The sequence below is a fragment of the Erythrolamprus reginae genome, chromosome 2, assembly GCF_031021105.1.
Source record: "Erythrolamprus reginae isolate rEryReg1 chromosome 2, rEryReg1.hap1, whole genome shotgun sequence".
In the NCBI taxonomy this organism is placed as follows: domain Eukaryota; kingdom Metazoa; phylum Chordata; class Lepidosauria; order Squamata; family Dipsadidae; genus Erythrolamprus; species Erythrolamprus reginae.
The window spans coordinates 289,014,430-289,029,258 of record NC_091951.1 but is presented as its reverse complement, the minus strand read 5'-3'; the positions used below and the strand labels follow the sequence as shown (position 1 = coordinate 289,029,258).

General features: G+C 46.6%; 1 protein-coding gene across 2 annotated transcripts in view; it reads right to left on the bottom strand.

Moving 5' to 3' along the window:
- MARCHF3 (membrane associated ring-CH-type finger 3) overlaps nucleotides 1-14,829 on the bottom strand; it is a 195,025-nt gene that overhangs the window by 10,352 nt on the left and 169,844 nt on the right. For both annotated transcript variants that reach the window (XM_070742845.1, XM_070742846.1), the window contains one exon: nucleotides 4,160-4,369. In XM_070742845.1, coding sequence (XP_070598946.1) covers nucleotides 4,160-4,369 — 210 coding nt within the window. The remainder of the gene's footprint in view (nucleotides 1-4,159; nucleotides 4,370-14,829) is intronic.

Here is a 14,829-nt window from a genome sequence, read left to right as displayed (position 1 = left end):
AATCAAGTTGGCCACGCCTATCCAGTTACATAACCAAGTCACACCCACCAAGCCATGGCCATAGTAGGGAAAAGTTTTGGATTTCACCACTGACTCAGATGTAAGTTTCTTTAAGCTTAATGAAATTTAGTTCCAACTAACTGAGTATTTATTTATTTATTCAATTTTTATGCTGCCCTTCTCCTTAGACTAGGGGCGGCTTACAACATGTTAGCAATAGCACTTTTTAACAGAGTCAGCATATTTCCCCCACAATCCGGGTCCTCATTTTACCCATCCCAGAAGGATGGAAGGCTGAGTCAACCTTGAGCCGGTGATGAGATTTGAACCGCTGACCTTCAGATCTACAGTCAGCTTCAGTGGCCTGCAGTACAGCACTCTACCTGCTACGCCACCTCGGCTCATATGTCTAGTTTAATGAAAAGAAGGACCAGGGGAGACAGGATATGAGTGTTCCAATATCTCAGGGGTTGCCACAAAGAAGAGGGAGTCAAACTATTCTCCAGAACACCTGGGGAGAAAACAAGAAGCAATGGGTGGAAACTAAACAAGGAGAGAAGTAACTTAGAACTAAGGAAATTTTCTGACAGTTAGAACAATTAATGTAGAACATTGTTGTGAGCCACCCTGAGTCTATGGAGAGGGGCGGCATACAAATCTAATACATTATTATTATTATTATTATTATTATTATTATTATTATTATTATTATTATTATTCTTCAGTGGAACAGCTTGCCCCAAAAGTTGTGGATGCCCCAACACTGGAAGTTTTTATGATGATGTTGGATAACCATTTGTCTGAAGTGGTGTAGGGTTTCCTGCCTAAGCAGGGGGTTGGACTAGAGGACCTCCAAGGTCCCTTCCAGCTCTGTTGTTGTTGTTGTTGTTGTTGTTGTTGTTGTTGTTATATTTAGAATGGCAAACAGTTATAAGGAGAGGAGAAAGCAGATGAGCAGAAGTTAGTTTACATCATAACAAGATGAATATCAGGGAACAATGGAGAAGCAAGAGAGAAGCAATAATTGACCACCAGTCCTTGCTGTTGAAGATTATGCAAGTGATTGTTTCAATAAGAGCTTCCTATCATATGTCAAGATAACAGCACATTTTTCTTTTGTAATTTGGTGGCTATAAACTGCTGAAAACACTAATGAAAGTAGGATCTCTTACAGGGGGGAGATTAGGACATTTCCTTTTTTTATGGAGAGGAAAGCATTTTTGTTTACTATTTTTCAAGTCTGACTTATTGATCCCCGTGAAGCTATACCCTGGAATCTGTTCTTCACAGCTGTTGGACCACACCAGTCATATTTGGTGAGAGTGCAGCATACTTGAGAGAGAAGGAAAGTCTTTTGGTATGAGAGGGAGTCATGGCACTAGATTCAGTTATTTTTCTTTTTTAAATTTTCCCTTCCTGATTACTCAGCTCAAAAGTGACATTGAGTAAAACCTACACAAAAAGTCTATCCTGCAGTGGCATTTCGTAATATAGGCCAGTAAGTAAAAAAAGTGGTTTTACTTTCTTGATGAAAGCATGTGTGGAGTTGATGCATCTCTGCTATAAGGAAGCACTGCTTCTTTCCTGCAGATGCCTTTCAACTGGGAAGATTGACTGCATTCTCTGCACACTTCTTTAGCAGTGAAAATCGATCAGCTCATTTTAAGTAATTCAGCCATTCTAAAAGGATCACATTCTCAATTCTTCCTCCATATTTGAGACATCTGGATGTCTGGAGGAAGAAAGACAGCTTGTGTTTCAAAATATATTAGTGTGCAAGGTTACACGGTAGAAACTGTTTGGTGGTGTCAAACATAGCTTTCTCACTCAGGTTTAACTAAAAGCTTCAGACTTGTTATTCTGAAATCTACTGAGCCTTGAAAAATGCTTCTTATTACCAATACCAAAAGAAAAAGACAGCTCAGATCTTTCCTACTATAGCTTGTTCAGAGCACTATAGTTTGTTAGTCCTGAACAATGTCCACAAAAGCTTATTTAGGAAAGATGAGCAAAGTCTCAAGTTTCTGTCTGGCGATAAATACAGATGTCTCACACAATTCACATTAGAATGAGAAGCAGGCTTGTAGAAGATGAATCTCTCTCTAATGTTGCCCATCCCAAACAACTTAGAGAAAATAAAGCATGCTGGATAAGATTTCTGATCTTTAGCTACAATCTGACCACTGTTAGTGTTAAAAGCTGTGGCGAGGGGAGCATTTGCCCAGGTTCGCCTGGTGCACCAGTTGCGGCCCTATCTGGACCGGGAGTCACTGCTCACAGTCACTCATGCCCTCATCACCTCAAGGTTCGACTATTGTAATGCTCTCTACATGGGGCTACCTTTGAAAACTGTTCGGAAACTTCAGATCGTGCAGAATGCAGCTGTGAGAGCAATCATGGGCTTTCCTAAGTATGCCCATGTTACTCCAACACTCCGCAGTCTGCACTGGGTGTCGATCAGTTTCCGGTCACAATTCAAAGTGTTGGTTATGACCTATAAAGCCCTTCATGGCACAGGACCAGGATATCTGTGAGACCGCCTTCTGCCGCACGAATCCCAGCGGCCAGTTAGGTCCCACAGAGTTGGTCTACTCCAGGTCCTGTCGACTAAACAATGTCGTCTGTCAGGACCCAGGGGAAGAGCCTTCTCTGTGGCGGCTCTGACCCTCTGGAATCAACTCCCCCCAGAGATTAGGACTGCCCCCACCCTCCTAGCCTTTTGTAAACTCCTTAAAACCCACCTCTGTCGTCAGGCTTGGGGGAACTGAGACATCCCCCCCTTGCCTATGTAATTTTGTGCATGATATGACTGTGTGTATGTATTTTATCTATTGGGGTTTTTTTTCTTTTTAGACTTTTTAATGTAAAACTGTTATTTTAGATTTTAATTATTAGATTTGTTACCATGTATTGTTTTTTATCACTGTTGTGAGCTGCTCCAAGTCTACAGAGAGGGGCGGCATATAAATCTAATAAATAATAATAATAATAATAATAATAATAATAATAATAATAATGTGAGCCGCCCCGAGTTTTTGGAGAGGGGTGGCATATAAATCCAATAAATCTAATCTAATCTAATCTAATAATGAAAGGGAATCTGTTTATTTTTTTTACTTGCTGCATAGATACGATGTTGATGTCTGCAAATACTTTGCTGCCTATTTTTCCGGCACTGATTTAATTCACCAGGGTTCCCCCCTCCCCCTACTCATTGTAGTTTGGCTAACATCTCTTCATATTAGGCCATTCCAAATACTGGCTTGGATCCAAGGCCATCTGTCTACTGATGGAATACCTTTTAAACTAAACACATCTAATAGCACAGATCATTTCTGTGGTAGAAAGGGAAGATATACTCTTTGTTATATATATCCTCATTCTAAAGTGTTTATCATTTGTAACATTATGTTGTCAAACAGTGGAAAGGTAGAGAGAGGGAGAGAGAGAATGCTAGAAAATAATTCTGCCCGTTCCATCACCCAAGAACATTCTAAAAGGAGCTTTGGGAATGCAAACCATTCTAGATCCAACTTAAGAGAACCAAATACACACACACACACACACACACACGACCCTTCTTTGGGGTAAGGTCGGGGCAACTGATTGGAGCTGAGCATTTACTAGCCAAATGCCCTTCCTGACGCCTATGTGGAGTTCACAGTAGATTTACAGTTCATTGTACCCAGAGAGAAAAAATAACAGCTGCTACCTAGGATTGAACTCACAGCCTCCTGATTGTGAGGAGAGAGCTCCACCTCTAGGCCACCATGCCACTGACAATTTCAAGATATATAATAAAGATATTCAAATAAAGAAGTTTGATCATACAACAATAATTGTCATTAGAAGTTCCCAGAATAACATGATAAGATTTATCATACTCTAGAGCAGTGGTTCCCAACCTTTTTTTGGCCATGCCCCACCTAAGCATCTCTAAAAGCCTGATTTTCTTCCCACCCCCAATGACATATAATTCTTACTATTCAAAAAGTGAACACTTACTCACACAAAGGAAGCCCAAAATTCCATTAACTTGGTTTAAACAAGGTTCCAATTGACCCCATTAAAAATCAAATTGCCCTCCTCCGGGATATGGGTCCCATGTTGGGAACCACTGCTCCAATGTAAATAGAAGTCAAATCAAAAGACTACTTACTAGTGTCCAAAAGAGGTAAATTGTGAAGAGTGCGACAGTGAGTGCAATGAGCCCAACAGCTTCTAGTCTACTACTAAAGTGCAGATGATCCACTGCTCCCCGCAGACACAACCAGCCGGAGATAGTAGCCAATGGAGTTATAAACAAGAAGCACACCATGTCCCCAAACAAAGTCCGTTTCTCATGTTGGGGGCCAGGATTTTTTAGCCACTGCAGAAAGAATCAATGCAGAGTCAGTCTCAACCAAAGTATTCATTCAACTAAAGAAACCATTTTCTATCTTCTATGTTTTAATCAACAGTAGAGGCAAGGTCACGTAAAAGGCAGAAATTTATTAAGCAGAGCTGCTTCTGTTTTTCAGTCAATATGAGGTAGGGCTCCACTTTGATCTTCTATTTATATTACAGCAAATTATTGTGTATAATACTTTCTAAAACTCTAAAATTATGTTAACATTGCTAAATAAATAATACTATGCAGAGTATATAAGTATCCCAAGGTTAATCAATAAGTGCTTATTGATAGCTCTTCCAGTAAATATAATAAGTTGCAGGTCATAAGATGTGGCTATATTTATAAAATTGTGAGTATACGTGGATTTAGATTCAAGGAAGAAACAATCCAAATATTTACATTTTGATAAATCCATGGGGAAAAAGAAGAGAAAACCATGTTTGTAAAAACAAAACTAAAATAGCTATGTCTTTAAAGAAAAATGTAATTATTGGAAAGCTACAGATGATAAAGCTTGATTTTATTGTGGAGGAACCTGACAATAATATATATATATAAAATCAAGCTTGTATAGGCTACTATTACTACCATACACCAAATTCTATTCTTTTATTTTTTCAAGAATCCTATATATGTTTAATCACTGATACATTTTATTGCCTTCAATTAGGTCTTATTCTCAAGTATATATGCCTACGATTTTATATTCTTTGATTCAGATACGTATTTGTATCACTACAAAAGATACGTACTTGTATCACTACAAAAGGACTCCTACTGAGTAACTGCAAATTATTTATTAATTCTTGTAATTTATTCTAATAATATACGGTACTTCATTAATATCCTGTTCCAATCACGCTGCTGGCTCATACAGATCTGAGATTCAAAACATTATCACTTTTGCGAACAAAGAAAATAGAAATAAACGTTAAAGTGTTGTGAATTTAGTTATTTTAAACTTACTTCTAAGCAATTTGAGTCAGCACCCAACTATATAAAATGTTCAAAATAAAGGACAGCTAACAGTGCTAAAAAAAATTCTGAAAAGTTTGGTGGATTATCATGAGATGATGTGTCTCCTAAAATATGAAAGGATATAAAGTGAAGCAAAATAGTCTATTTTAGAGATGGAGCTTGAGCTAGCATTGACTAAGAAAGCAGTCATAGGATAGCTGAACAACTCAGTAAAAGTATCAATGCAATATAGAACTGTCTTGAGAAAGCTAAACCCAAGCTGAGATCAATAGGAAAAGAATCCTAAGATTAAATTTCCAATATTGTAATGCCTTTTAAAAGTATGATGATGATGATATACTTCAAATATTGTGCACAATTCTGATCATCACACTTCCAGTACAGAGAAAGTGGAAAAAATAATGAGAAATCCCACACAGCTGTGGAAAGACTCAGCTATAAGCAAAGAGAATGGTTGTGGCTCTATTAACAGTAAAAAGGGATACAATAGAGATAGATAAAATTATGCTTGGAGTAATAAAATGCTGGATTAAATCAGCCTAGATGACTCCAATCTCAGAAATGTATTTGTTGTGCTCATCAGAACTACTGAAGGAAGAGTGGAAGTATTAAGTCTCATATTTGACAATTTCTTGAAAGTAATGTAGTGATTGTTCTGAATTCACTAGTAGCTACTATTTGCAAGCAGATTATTTACTTCTCTTTGTATAGCCCCATATAAATAGAACTATGTCACTTATATAACTACAGATTCTCTGTGCAAGTGAATATGGGAAGCAAACTGCATTGAAAGGCCATGAATCTTGACAAGGCATCAGAAAATAGGAAAGGTTTTTGTGTGTTAACCTTGACTCACTCTTTGCAAAACATGTCCACTAGTAAATATTGCCGTCACTAAATAATGATCAGCATGCATTTGGTGCATTAATTGTTTTAAGGGTCACTTTCACAACACTTCTAGGATTTTAAAAATAAGTTGACTTTGTAGAATTTAGAAGAGCAAAAACAGCGACTACCCTTAAAAATATTATTGCAATTCACTTTGTGCTATTATCTCAAGGTTAAAGAATTTAGCAAGGCAGTTGGGAAGTAGGTATTTTAAAAGGAGGAACAAGGATATTATATTACAGACAAATATAATTCTCAAACAGATCTCAAGGCATTGTATAAAATGATTCAGGACTTGTGTCATAAGGATTTATCTCATGTCCTTAAAAAAATACTGCTGAGGATAGTAACTGGATATGGTTGCTGCAGCAATCCCAAGTACAACTGAGATACTTCAACACATGACTGACTTACAACTTACACCTTGTAATGAGAAACCAAAAGACGGCTAAGAGGAAATAGAAATGCCAAGAAGAAAATAGGGAAGAACACCAAAGATGACATTCAGAGATTAGTGTAAGAGAAAGTATCTGACATGCAGACATTCATTGATCACTCTATGAACTACAGGTGCAATGAAGTTTAATTCACTGGGAAGTCTATACTGTACTGTAGTCAATCCAATTGAAAGACATTTCATTCTCTGATCTCTTGTTTCCAAATCTCCAAATCCACAAGCCACACTTTTATATGCAAAAGATTGAGGTGAAAGAACTGCATTTTGACTACTCCAAATAATTTCCCAATTTGGATTGAAAGGTCACATAGTGTACCCTGAAAGTAACCTGTTTTAAAACCACAAAATTGGTCTACAGAAACCCATGAGACAGAGTTTTCTGTTTCTCTTTTCTCCCATCTAATAGTCATCTGGATTTTTGCAAGACAGATTTGGTAGTCCTAATCTCTGTTTCTGCTAGACCAATTTCTCTTTAAATATAGTGTGCATGAAGTGTAATAATATATTATTAGGTATCATGCAGAGAAAATATTGTTTCTTTTCTTACAATCCCTGTTGATTTGCCGTAATTTGAGGTACTTCCACCTCCTGTAATGATGTATATTTTTCTTAACAGTAGAGTCCACTTCCCTGGTATCTATCTCCTGTTCTGAAATGACAATAGATAACTCAAAATCCTAACACTATTTCCACTTCACAAATTTACTCATTTTTCTAGATATAGAGGCTCAAGTTGCTCAAGTTCTGTCCTCTATTCAAGCACCATCTTCATTGAATAATTAGGTTCCAATTTCCAGGCTGGCCTGAAAAATTTTCATACTTTCAAAAAAATAAGTCTACATTTTCCTTCCAATTAAAATGAATGCAATGTTATATATCCATTATCCTGTTGTGGCATGTTACTGTATTTTTTCTAGCAGGTTTCTATTTGACATCTAGTTCAAAATGTATTCTCAACTGACTTTTGCAAAAGAAAAGTGCATTTGTATGGATAGACACCTATAGAAATAATATATAGAAATAGATATATAGAAAACGTTGAGAGCTTGGTCATCTGTTTAGCTTGAAATATCACATAAATGGATGCCATTTTTTCTTCTTCTGTCTTGAATACCTGCTTAAATGGAAATGGTTTCAGTAGTGAGAAAATTAGTGGAGCAGGCAAGGCAGGAACAGGTAATTTTCAATCTTCATAACAAATTTGCAATAACATTCCATACATTTAACTAGTCAGCAGTTTGGGATAGTATTTTCTGCCATGCAATCATTCAACACTGGAGTAATCAATTGCACATTCTATATAGTTTATTTAGGAACTATATTTCTCTAATGCACTTTGGAACATAAGCTCATTAATTTGACTTTGTAGATACCTATGATACAATATAGTTTTGCAAGCCCTTATTTATATTTTACTCGGTGTCTATATACCTAGACTTCAATTTCTGCCATATGGTATGAAAGGAGATGAATTGAATAGAATAGAATAAAATAGAATAGAATAGAATTTTTATTGGCAAAGTGTGATTGGACACATAAGGAATTTGTCTTGGTGTCCATGCTCTCAGTGTACATAAAAGAAGGGCAGCGCCGGACTTACCCGGCAGGCAGGCTTTGCTGGAGGGACCGGGAGACACGGTCCCTCATGGCGGCCGCCATTTTGGATCCCGGGCGAAGTCTCGCGATGCGAGACTTCGCTCGGGAGATCAGGGCCTGATTGGCCAAGGCCCTGATTGGTCCGGGCGGGGCCTGCTTGCCCTATATAAGGGCGAGCAGGCCCGGGGCTCTTCCTTTTCGCCCGGACCGAGCTACTGAGCAGACGTGCGATCGTTCTGCTCCGGCGGCCATTTTGTTTGGCGACCTCGTGCGAGGCGCCATTTTGTGGCCTGTGGGGGGTGAAAAGCCTGCTTATTCATCAGCGGAGCCAGCATCGGCTGGGCTCCGCTCCGGTTTGGAGCCTCATTGTTCCTTGTTAAGGGGGAGGGAGGTTCTGCCTCCTGGTGGCCTCGCGGGCTCGCGGGGGTCGCTGGGGGATCGAGGCCTGGGATAAAGGCCTGGTGTTTGGGCCTTGTTGCCCTTGGGGATAGGGGGGAATTGGCTTCCCGGGTGGTTTTTGGGCACCCCTGAGGCCTGCTGTTCGGGCAGGCCTTGTTCAAGAGGTGCAGGGCCCGTTGGGGGAGGGCTTGGTCCCGCCCTATTCCTTCTTGTCAAAAAATAGATTTTAGTGGTATGGCCCCTAAAAAGCGGCCAGCTAAGGCCCTCCCGGCCCAACCTGTGGTGCGGCCTAGGAGGGCTGCCAGGCCGTCTGCCCGGGCTCGGGCGGCGGCAGAGGGGCCCCCGGGGGGGATCCCGGTGGGGGGGGTGGTAGGGTTTATGCCCACAGTCCCTCAACCCGAGGTGTCCCCTTCTCTCTCCTGGGCCAGGGTCCTGGAGCGGCTCGACGAGTTGGAGAGGTGGCGGTCGGGGGCAGGCCCGGAGGGGCTTTCCTCGGCTGCCACCGCAGCTTGGGGCGCAGACCCCGAAGAGGAGTCGGCCCCAGCTGGGCAAGTGGCCCACGAAGTACAGATGGCGGGAACCGGACCGGCGGGCAGCACCGGGCAGACGGGCCATGCTGGACAGATGGCCCAGCCTGGGCAATGGTCATCTTTCCAGGGCCCAACCAGGATGGGCCCACCGTGGATGGCTTCTACCCCTTACGGGGCAGGTGAGGTTGCACCACATGCAGGCACATCTCCGCTACTGCCCATCCAGGGTCCCGGGTTCATCCCGCCAGCTATGGGGGGTGGCAACAGCTTCACGGGGGCTGCTGCAGGCACCTGTGGTCAGGTTTGGTCCCCGCCAGCTCCGCCAGTGGGGGCGCTGGGGGTGCCTGTCCCACCTGGGGCGGGGGTGGGGGGTTGGATTCCTCCTCCACCGGCCATTATGCCGCCGGTCCCATTCATGTATCCACCGGGGCTTGGGGTGCTGGGCTCGGGGGCCACCACGGTGTGGGACCCGTTCGCCAGCATCAAGCCTGGGGCCATCCCTTGTGGGTTGCCCGCCACACCGTTAGGGTACCATCTGCACCCGTCAGTTAAGGAGGCAATCTGGCCGGGGGAGTACGTTGATTTGTTCTCCATCTTGAACAGGGAGGTCCCTAAACAGGATAAGGAGGTTGTCCCTGGGGAGAAGGTGAAAAAGACAAAGGTCACGAAATGCTTCAGCTCGTGGCTGTATGCCTTTCTGACCTTTGCGTCGGTGGTCATTCAGAGGCAGCCGGGGAGGGCCGCTGCCTTGCTGAAGTACATCGACCTGATAGCGAGGGCCCATTTTGAGTATGGGGGCACCATATGGAGGCACTACGACAAGGGTTTCCGTATGCGTATTGCCCATGACCCCTACTTGCCTTGGGATATGGTGGTTCCGGACCTGTGGTTCCAGGCCACTCATATGTCAGGGAAGGAGGGCTGTGATAGGACCGATAGCGGTCACTTTATGGAGGAGGAGCCTGCGACGCCCGCGCCGGCCAAGGCCGTGGCGGGTGCCGTTAGTAAAGGGGCTTCTTTAATATGTCACGAGTTCGCTGCAAAGGGGGCGTGTTTTCGCTCCATTTGCAGGTTTCGTCACGCCTGCGGAAGTTGTGGGGGAAACCATTCCGCAGCCGTGTGCCCCCGCCCCAAGAAGGGGATTGAAAAGAAAGGCTCGGGTCCCCCAAAGCCTCCCCCACCTGCTGGGGGAAAAGGGGCCCAGCCCAATTAATTTAGGGGTGCTTGAGGGTTGGTTGGGCGACTACCACCCTCGCTCGAGAGCGGCCGCTCTCTTGCTAGGTTTTTCAGAGGGATTTAGGATCCCTTATCAGGGTGTTAGGAAGGCCTTCATGTCTGACAACCTTAGGTCGGTTGTTGGTCATGAAGACATTGTTAGGGAGAAGATTGGGAAGGAGGTTGCCGAAGGCAGGGTCCTGGGGCCCTTCTCGGAGCCGCCCTTCCCGAATCTTCGTGTGTCTCCCTTAGGTGTGGTCCCCAAAAAGGCGAGTGGTGAATTTAGGTTGATTCACCATTTGTCTTTTCCAAAAGGGGAGTCAGTGAATGATTTCATTCCTGACGAGTTGTGTTCAGTCCGGTATGCCTCCTTTGATGCAGCCGTGACTATGGTTAGGAAGTGTGGGGTGGGAGCCCTTATGGGTAAATGCGACATTAAGTCTGCATTCCGGCTCCTCCCCATACACCCAGACGACTTTGAGCTGTTGGGCTTCCATTTCGAGGGGGGCTATTACGTGGACAGAGCTTTGCCCATGGGGTGCTCTGTCTCGTGCTCTCTTTTCGAGAGTTTTAGCACCTTCTTGGAGTGGGCGCTCAGGAGGCAAAGTGGCCTGGGTACGGTCGTTCACTACCTTGATGATTTCCTGTTGGCGGGGCCTGCGCATTCAGAGCAATGTTTTGCTTTGATGCGGGGCTTCGAAGCCCTTTGTGCTCAATTAGGGGTGCCTTTAGCCTCTGAGAAGACCGAAGGCCCCGCCACCAGGATTACCTTTCTGGGTATTGAATTGGACTCAGAGGAGCAATCTTCCAGATTGCCCCTAGAGAAGTTGGTAAAGATTAAGCGGAAACTTGATGAGGTCCTGGGCTGCCGGAAGGTGACCCTACGGCAGCTTCAGGAACTGGCAGGCATTCTTAATTTTGCCTGTCGGGTAGTTGTTCCTGGAAGGGCTTTTTCCAGGAGGTTGTATGATGCGATGAAGGGGCTCCGTTTGCCCCATCATCGTACCCGCCTTTGCGCTGGGGTCAGGGCTGACCTCGGCGTGTGGCGGGATTTTTTGGATAGATTTAAAGGGTTGTCTTTCTGGAGGCACGAGCTTCTGTTGGAAGCTGAGTTGCAGCTCTGCTCTGACGCCGCGGGGACTTGTGGTTTCGGGGTAGTGTTAGGTGACCAGTGGTGCTGGTCGGCATGGCCTCCGGAATGGAGTGCCTCTTCGTTGGTTAAGGACCTTACGTTCCTGGAGCTCTTCCCCTTGATAGTGGCCTTAGAGCTTTGGGGGGAGCAGTTTAGGGACAAGACTGTGCACTTTTGGTGTGACAACCTAGCGGTTGTCCATGTGGTGAATGCCCTGTCCTCAAAGAGCGACAGGGTCATGCGGCTTGTCCGCCATTTTGTGCACAGGTCCTTGTCTCTAAATGCATTGTTTTTGGCTAAGCATGTCCCCGGGTTAGATAACGGGGTTGCTGATGCCTTGTCCCGTGGTCAGTTGTCCAGGTTTCGGACCCTGCCCCCGTGGGCCCGAGAACTGCCAGAAGCGTTCCCCAGCCACCTCTGGAGTCTGGGAGGGATCCAGAGTGGTGGAGAGGCGAGGCATCCCGGGCAATCTCCTTGTCTGTAGCGCCCGGCACCCTCAGGGCATACCAGCGTGCAGGTAAGGAGTTTGGGGAGTTTAGGCAGGGCAGGGGTTACCAGCTTAGTTGGCCTGTCCCTGTAGAGCATTTGGCCGAGTTTTGCGTCCAACTTAGGCAGCGTGGCTTGTCAGTTAGGACGATCCGGTCCCGGCTAGCCGGCCTCGCCTTTCTGTCCAAGGCGGGGGGGTTTGCAGATCTTTCGGGTGACTTTCGCATCCGGAAGATGCTGGAGGGCTGGCTTAGGGAGCAAGCGGGGGCCCCAGGTGACACTCGTCAGCCCCTGACGGTGGAGCAGCTGTCATCTATCAACGTGGTTTTTGGCAGTCTGTGTTCCTCATTGTACGAGGCCCGTCTTTTCAGGGCAGCGGCTTGTGTCATGTTCTTTGGGGCCCTTCGGGTCAGCGAGGCCATGGCTTCGTCTCAGGCTGACACTTCGCTCTGGGCCTTCCAGTTCGCTGATCTGGCCTTTAGACAAGGGGGGGTGTCCCTTGTAGTGAGAAGGTCTAAAACGGATCAGCTGCACAGAGGGGTTGCCTTACAACTTAGTGCGGCCACCGACCAGTCGGTGTGTCCGGTGGCCGCCCTACGGCTTTATTGTGGTATGAGGGGGTCAGGTCAGGGGTACCTGTTTAGGCATTGTGACGGTACCCCTCTGACCCGTTTCCAGTTCTGGGCTTTAGTATCTAGGGCGATGGCCCAGGTGGGCATGGATCCCGCCGGTTATGGAACGCATTCGTTCCGTATCGGCGCCGCCACTAGCGCGGCACTTTCTGGTTTCCCGGCCCATCGGATTCGGGAGATCGGCCGCTGGCGGTCAGCGGCATATTTGGGTTATGTTAGGCCCGCTGAGGATCCCAGGCAGGGCTTAGGCTAGGTAACCTCTCTGTGTCTGTGTCCTCTTGCAGGTCCCCAGGCTAACACGAAACCGACGGCGCTGCTGTGTGGCCACAGCATGATTTTCTGGGCCGGCCGCGCGGCAGCCAGGAGCGCCATCGGGACCCACCTGTCCCTGGGGCGGTGGGTCAATGTTACCTGGATGGGCCGGAGAGGTATGCGGTGGGAGGGTCTCCTACCGGCGTTGCTGGGCGGTCAGCATTCTGTGGCTGCGCCCGGCAATCTGGGGGGCGGCTCCTGGAGTCGCGCCCAAAGGGGTCTGGGTGGGCAGCGTCCTGTGGCCGCACCCAGGTGGATGGTATTGCACTTAGGTGGCAATGACCTGTGCATACTGGGAGGCCTGGCGCTGCTCATCCAGGCACGCGAAGACCTGCGTAGGCTTCGTGAGGTCTGGCCCACCACGCAAGTGGTGTGGTCAGAAATATTACCTAGGCTTGTGTGGAGGGATGCCTCTTCCCTTAGGGCCATTCACCGGGCTAGGCGACGGGTGAATAGGGCTATGGGTAAAACGGTTAGAGAATTGGGTGGAGTGGTAATACCTCATCCCCTTATATCAATAGATAAGCCATGGCTCTACCGTGATGATGGCGTTCACCTGTCTGACCAGGGGAACGCCATCTTCTTACAGGACCTGCAGCGGTCTCTGCGTGAGCTGGCGCAGCTAGAGGGGGGAGTCGGGGGGCCAAGATAGAGATCTGACCCCCGCTCCTGTGGCAGGTTAGGGGCGGAAAATTGGGTGGTTTAGCAACCGCGCGTTCTCCCTTGGGCATCTTTGGGGATGATTGACAGGTTCTCCGCAAGCTCATGGAGGGAGTTTCTGCCTGAGCAGCTGGGGGGAACCTGTCTTTGGGTCCTACACCTTTAATTCCCCGATTCGGGTTAGCCGGTGGGACCCCCCTCATGCACAGCATGGCAGAAAAGGTCACAGGTGACGGCCTGGCCCTCACCTGGACCTTGCATCGAGATACGCCCATGAGTTGCCCAGGAATGTTTGCTGGCATACGTCATTTCCGCCCCGGAAGTATTTGTTTGACCCTGCAGGTCCAGTTCCGGGTCATAGTTGTTTATGCTAATTTATGCAAAAGTATTTGAATAAATTATGCAAATTTATGTTAATAAAAATGACCCAATTTTAAATCCAGCTCTGGTGTCCGTGTCGTTACTCCGTCTCTCCAGCAAGGGCAGCGCCGGACTTACCCGGCAGGCAGGCTTTGCTGGAGGGACCGGGAGACACGGTCCCTCATGGCGGCCGCCATTTTGGATCCCGGGCGAAGTCTCGCGATGCGAGACTTCGCTCGGGAGATCAGGGCCTGATTGGCCAAGGCCCTGATTGGTCCGGGCGGGGCCTGCTTGCCCTATATAAGGGCGAGCAGGCCCGGGGCTCTTCCTTTTCGCCCGGACCGAGCTACTGAGCAGACACCCGCCCGCCCTCCACTATTTTACAGTGTGCTTCGGGGTCGCCCTTAGGGGGCCGAATGGGAATTTTTTGCAGTTCTGCCTCTTAGCTGAGCTGTTTTTTCGCCCATTCCACACTGGGGTGATGGATGTGCGGTTAGGGGGTGCTTGCATTAATTAGGTTAATTGGCTTACCTTTGGTCATTTGGGTAGGCAGGTTAGGGGCGGAAAATTGGGTGGTTTAGCAACCGCGCGTTCTCCCTTGGGCATCTTTGGGGATGATTGACAGGTTCTCCGCAAGCTCATGGAGGGAGTTTCTGCCTGAGCAGCTGGGGGGAACCTGTCTTTGGGTCCTACACCTTTAATTCCCCGATTCGGGTTAGCCGGTGGGACCCCCCTCATGCACAGCATGGCAGAAAAGGTCACAGGTGACGGCCTGGCCCTCACCTGGACCT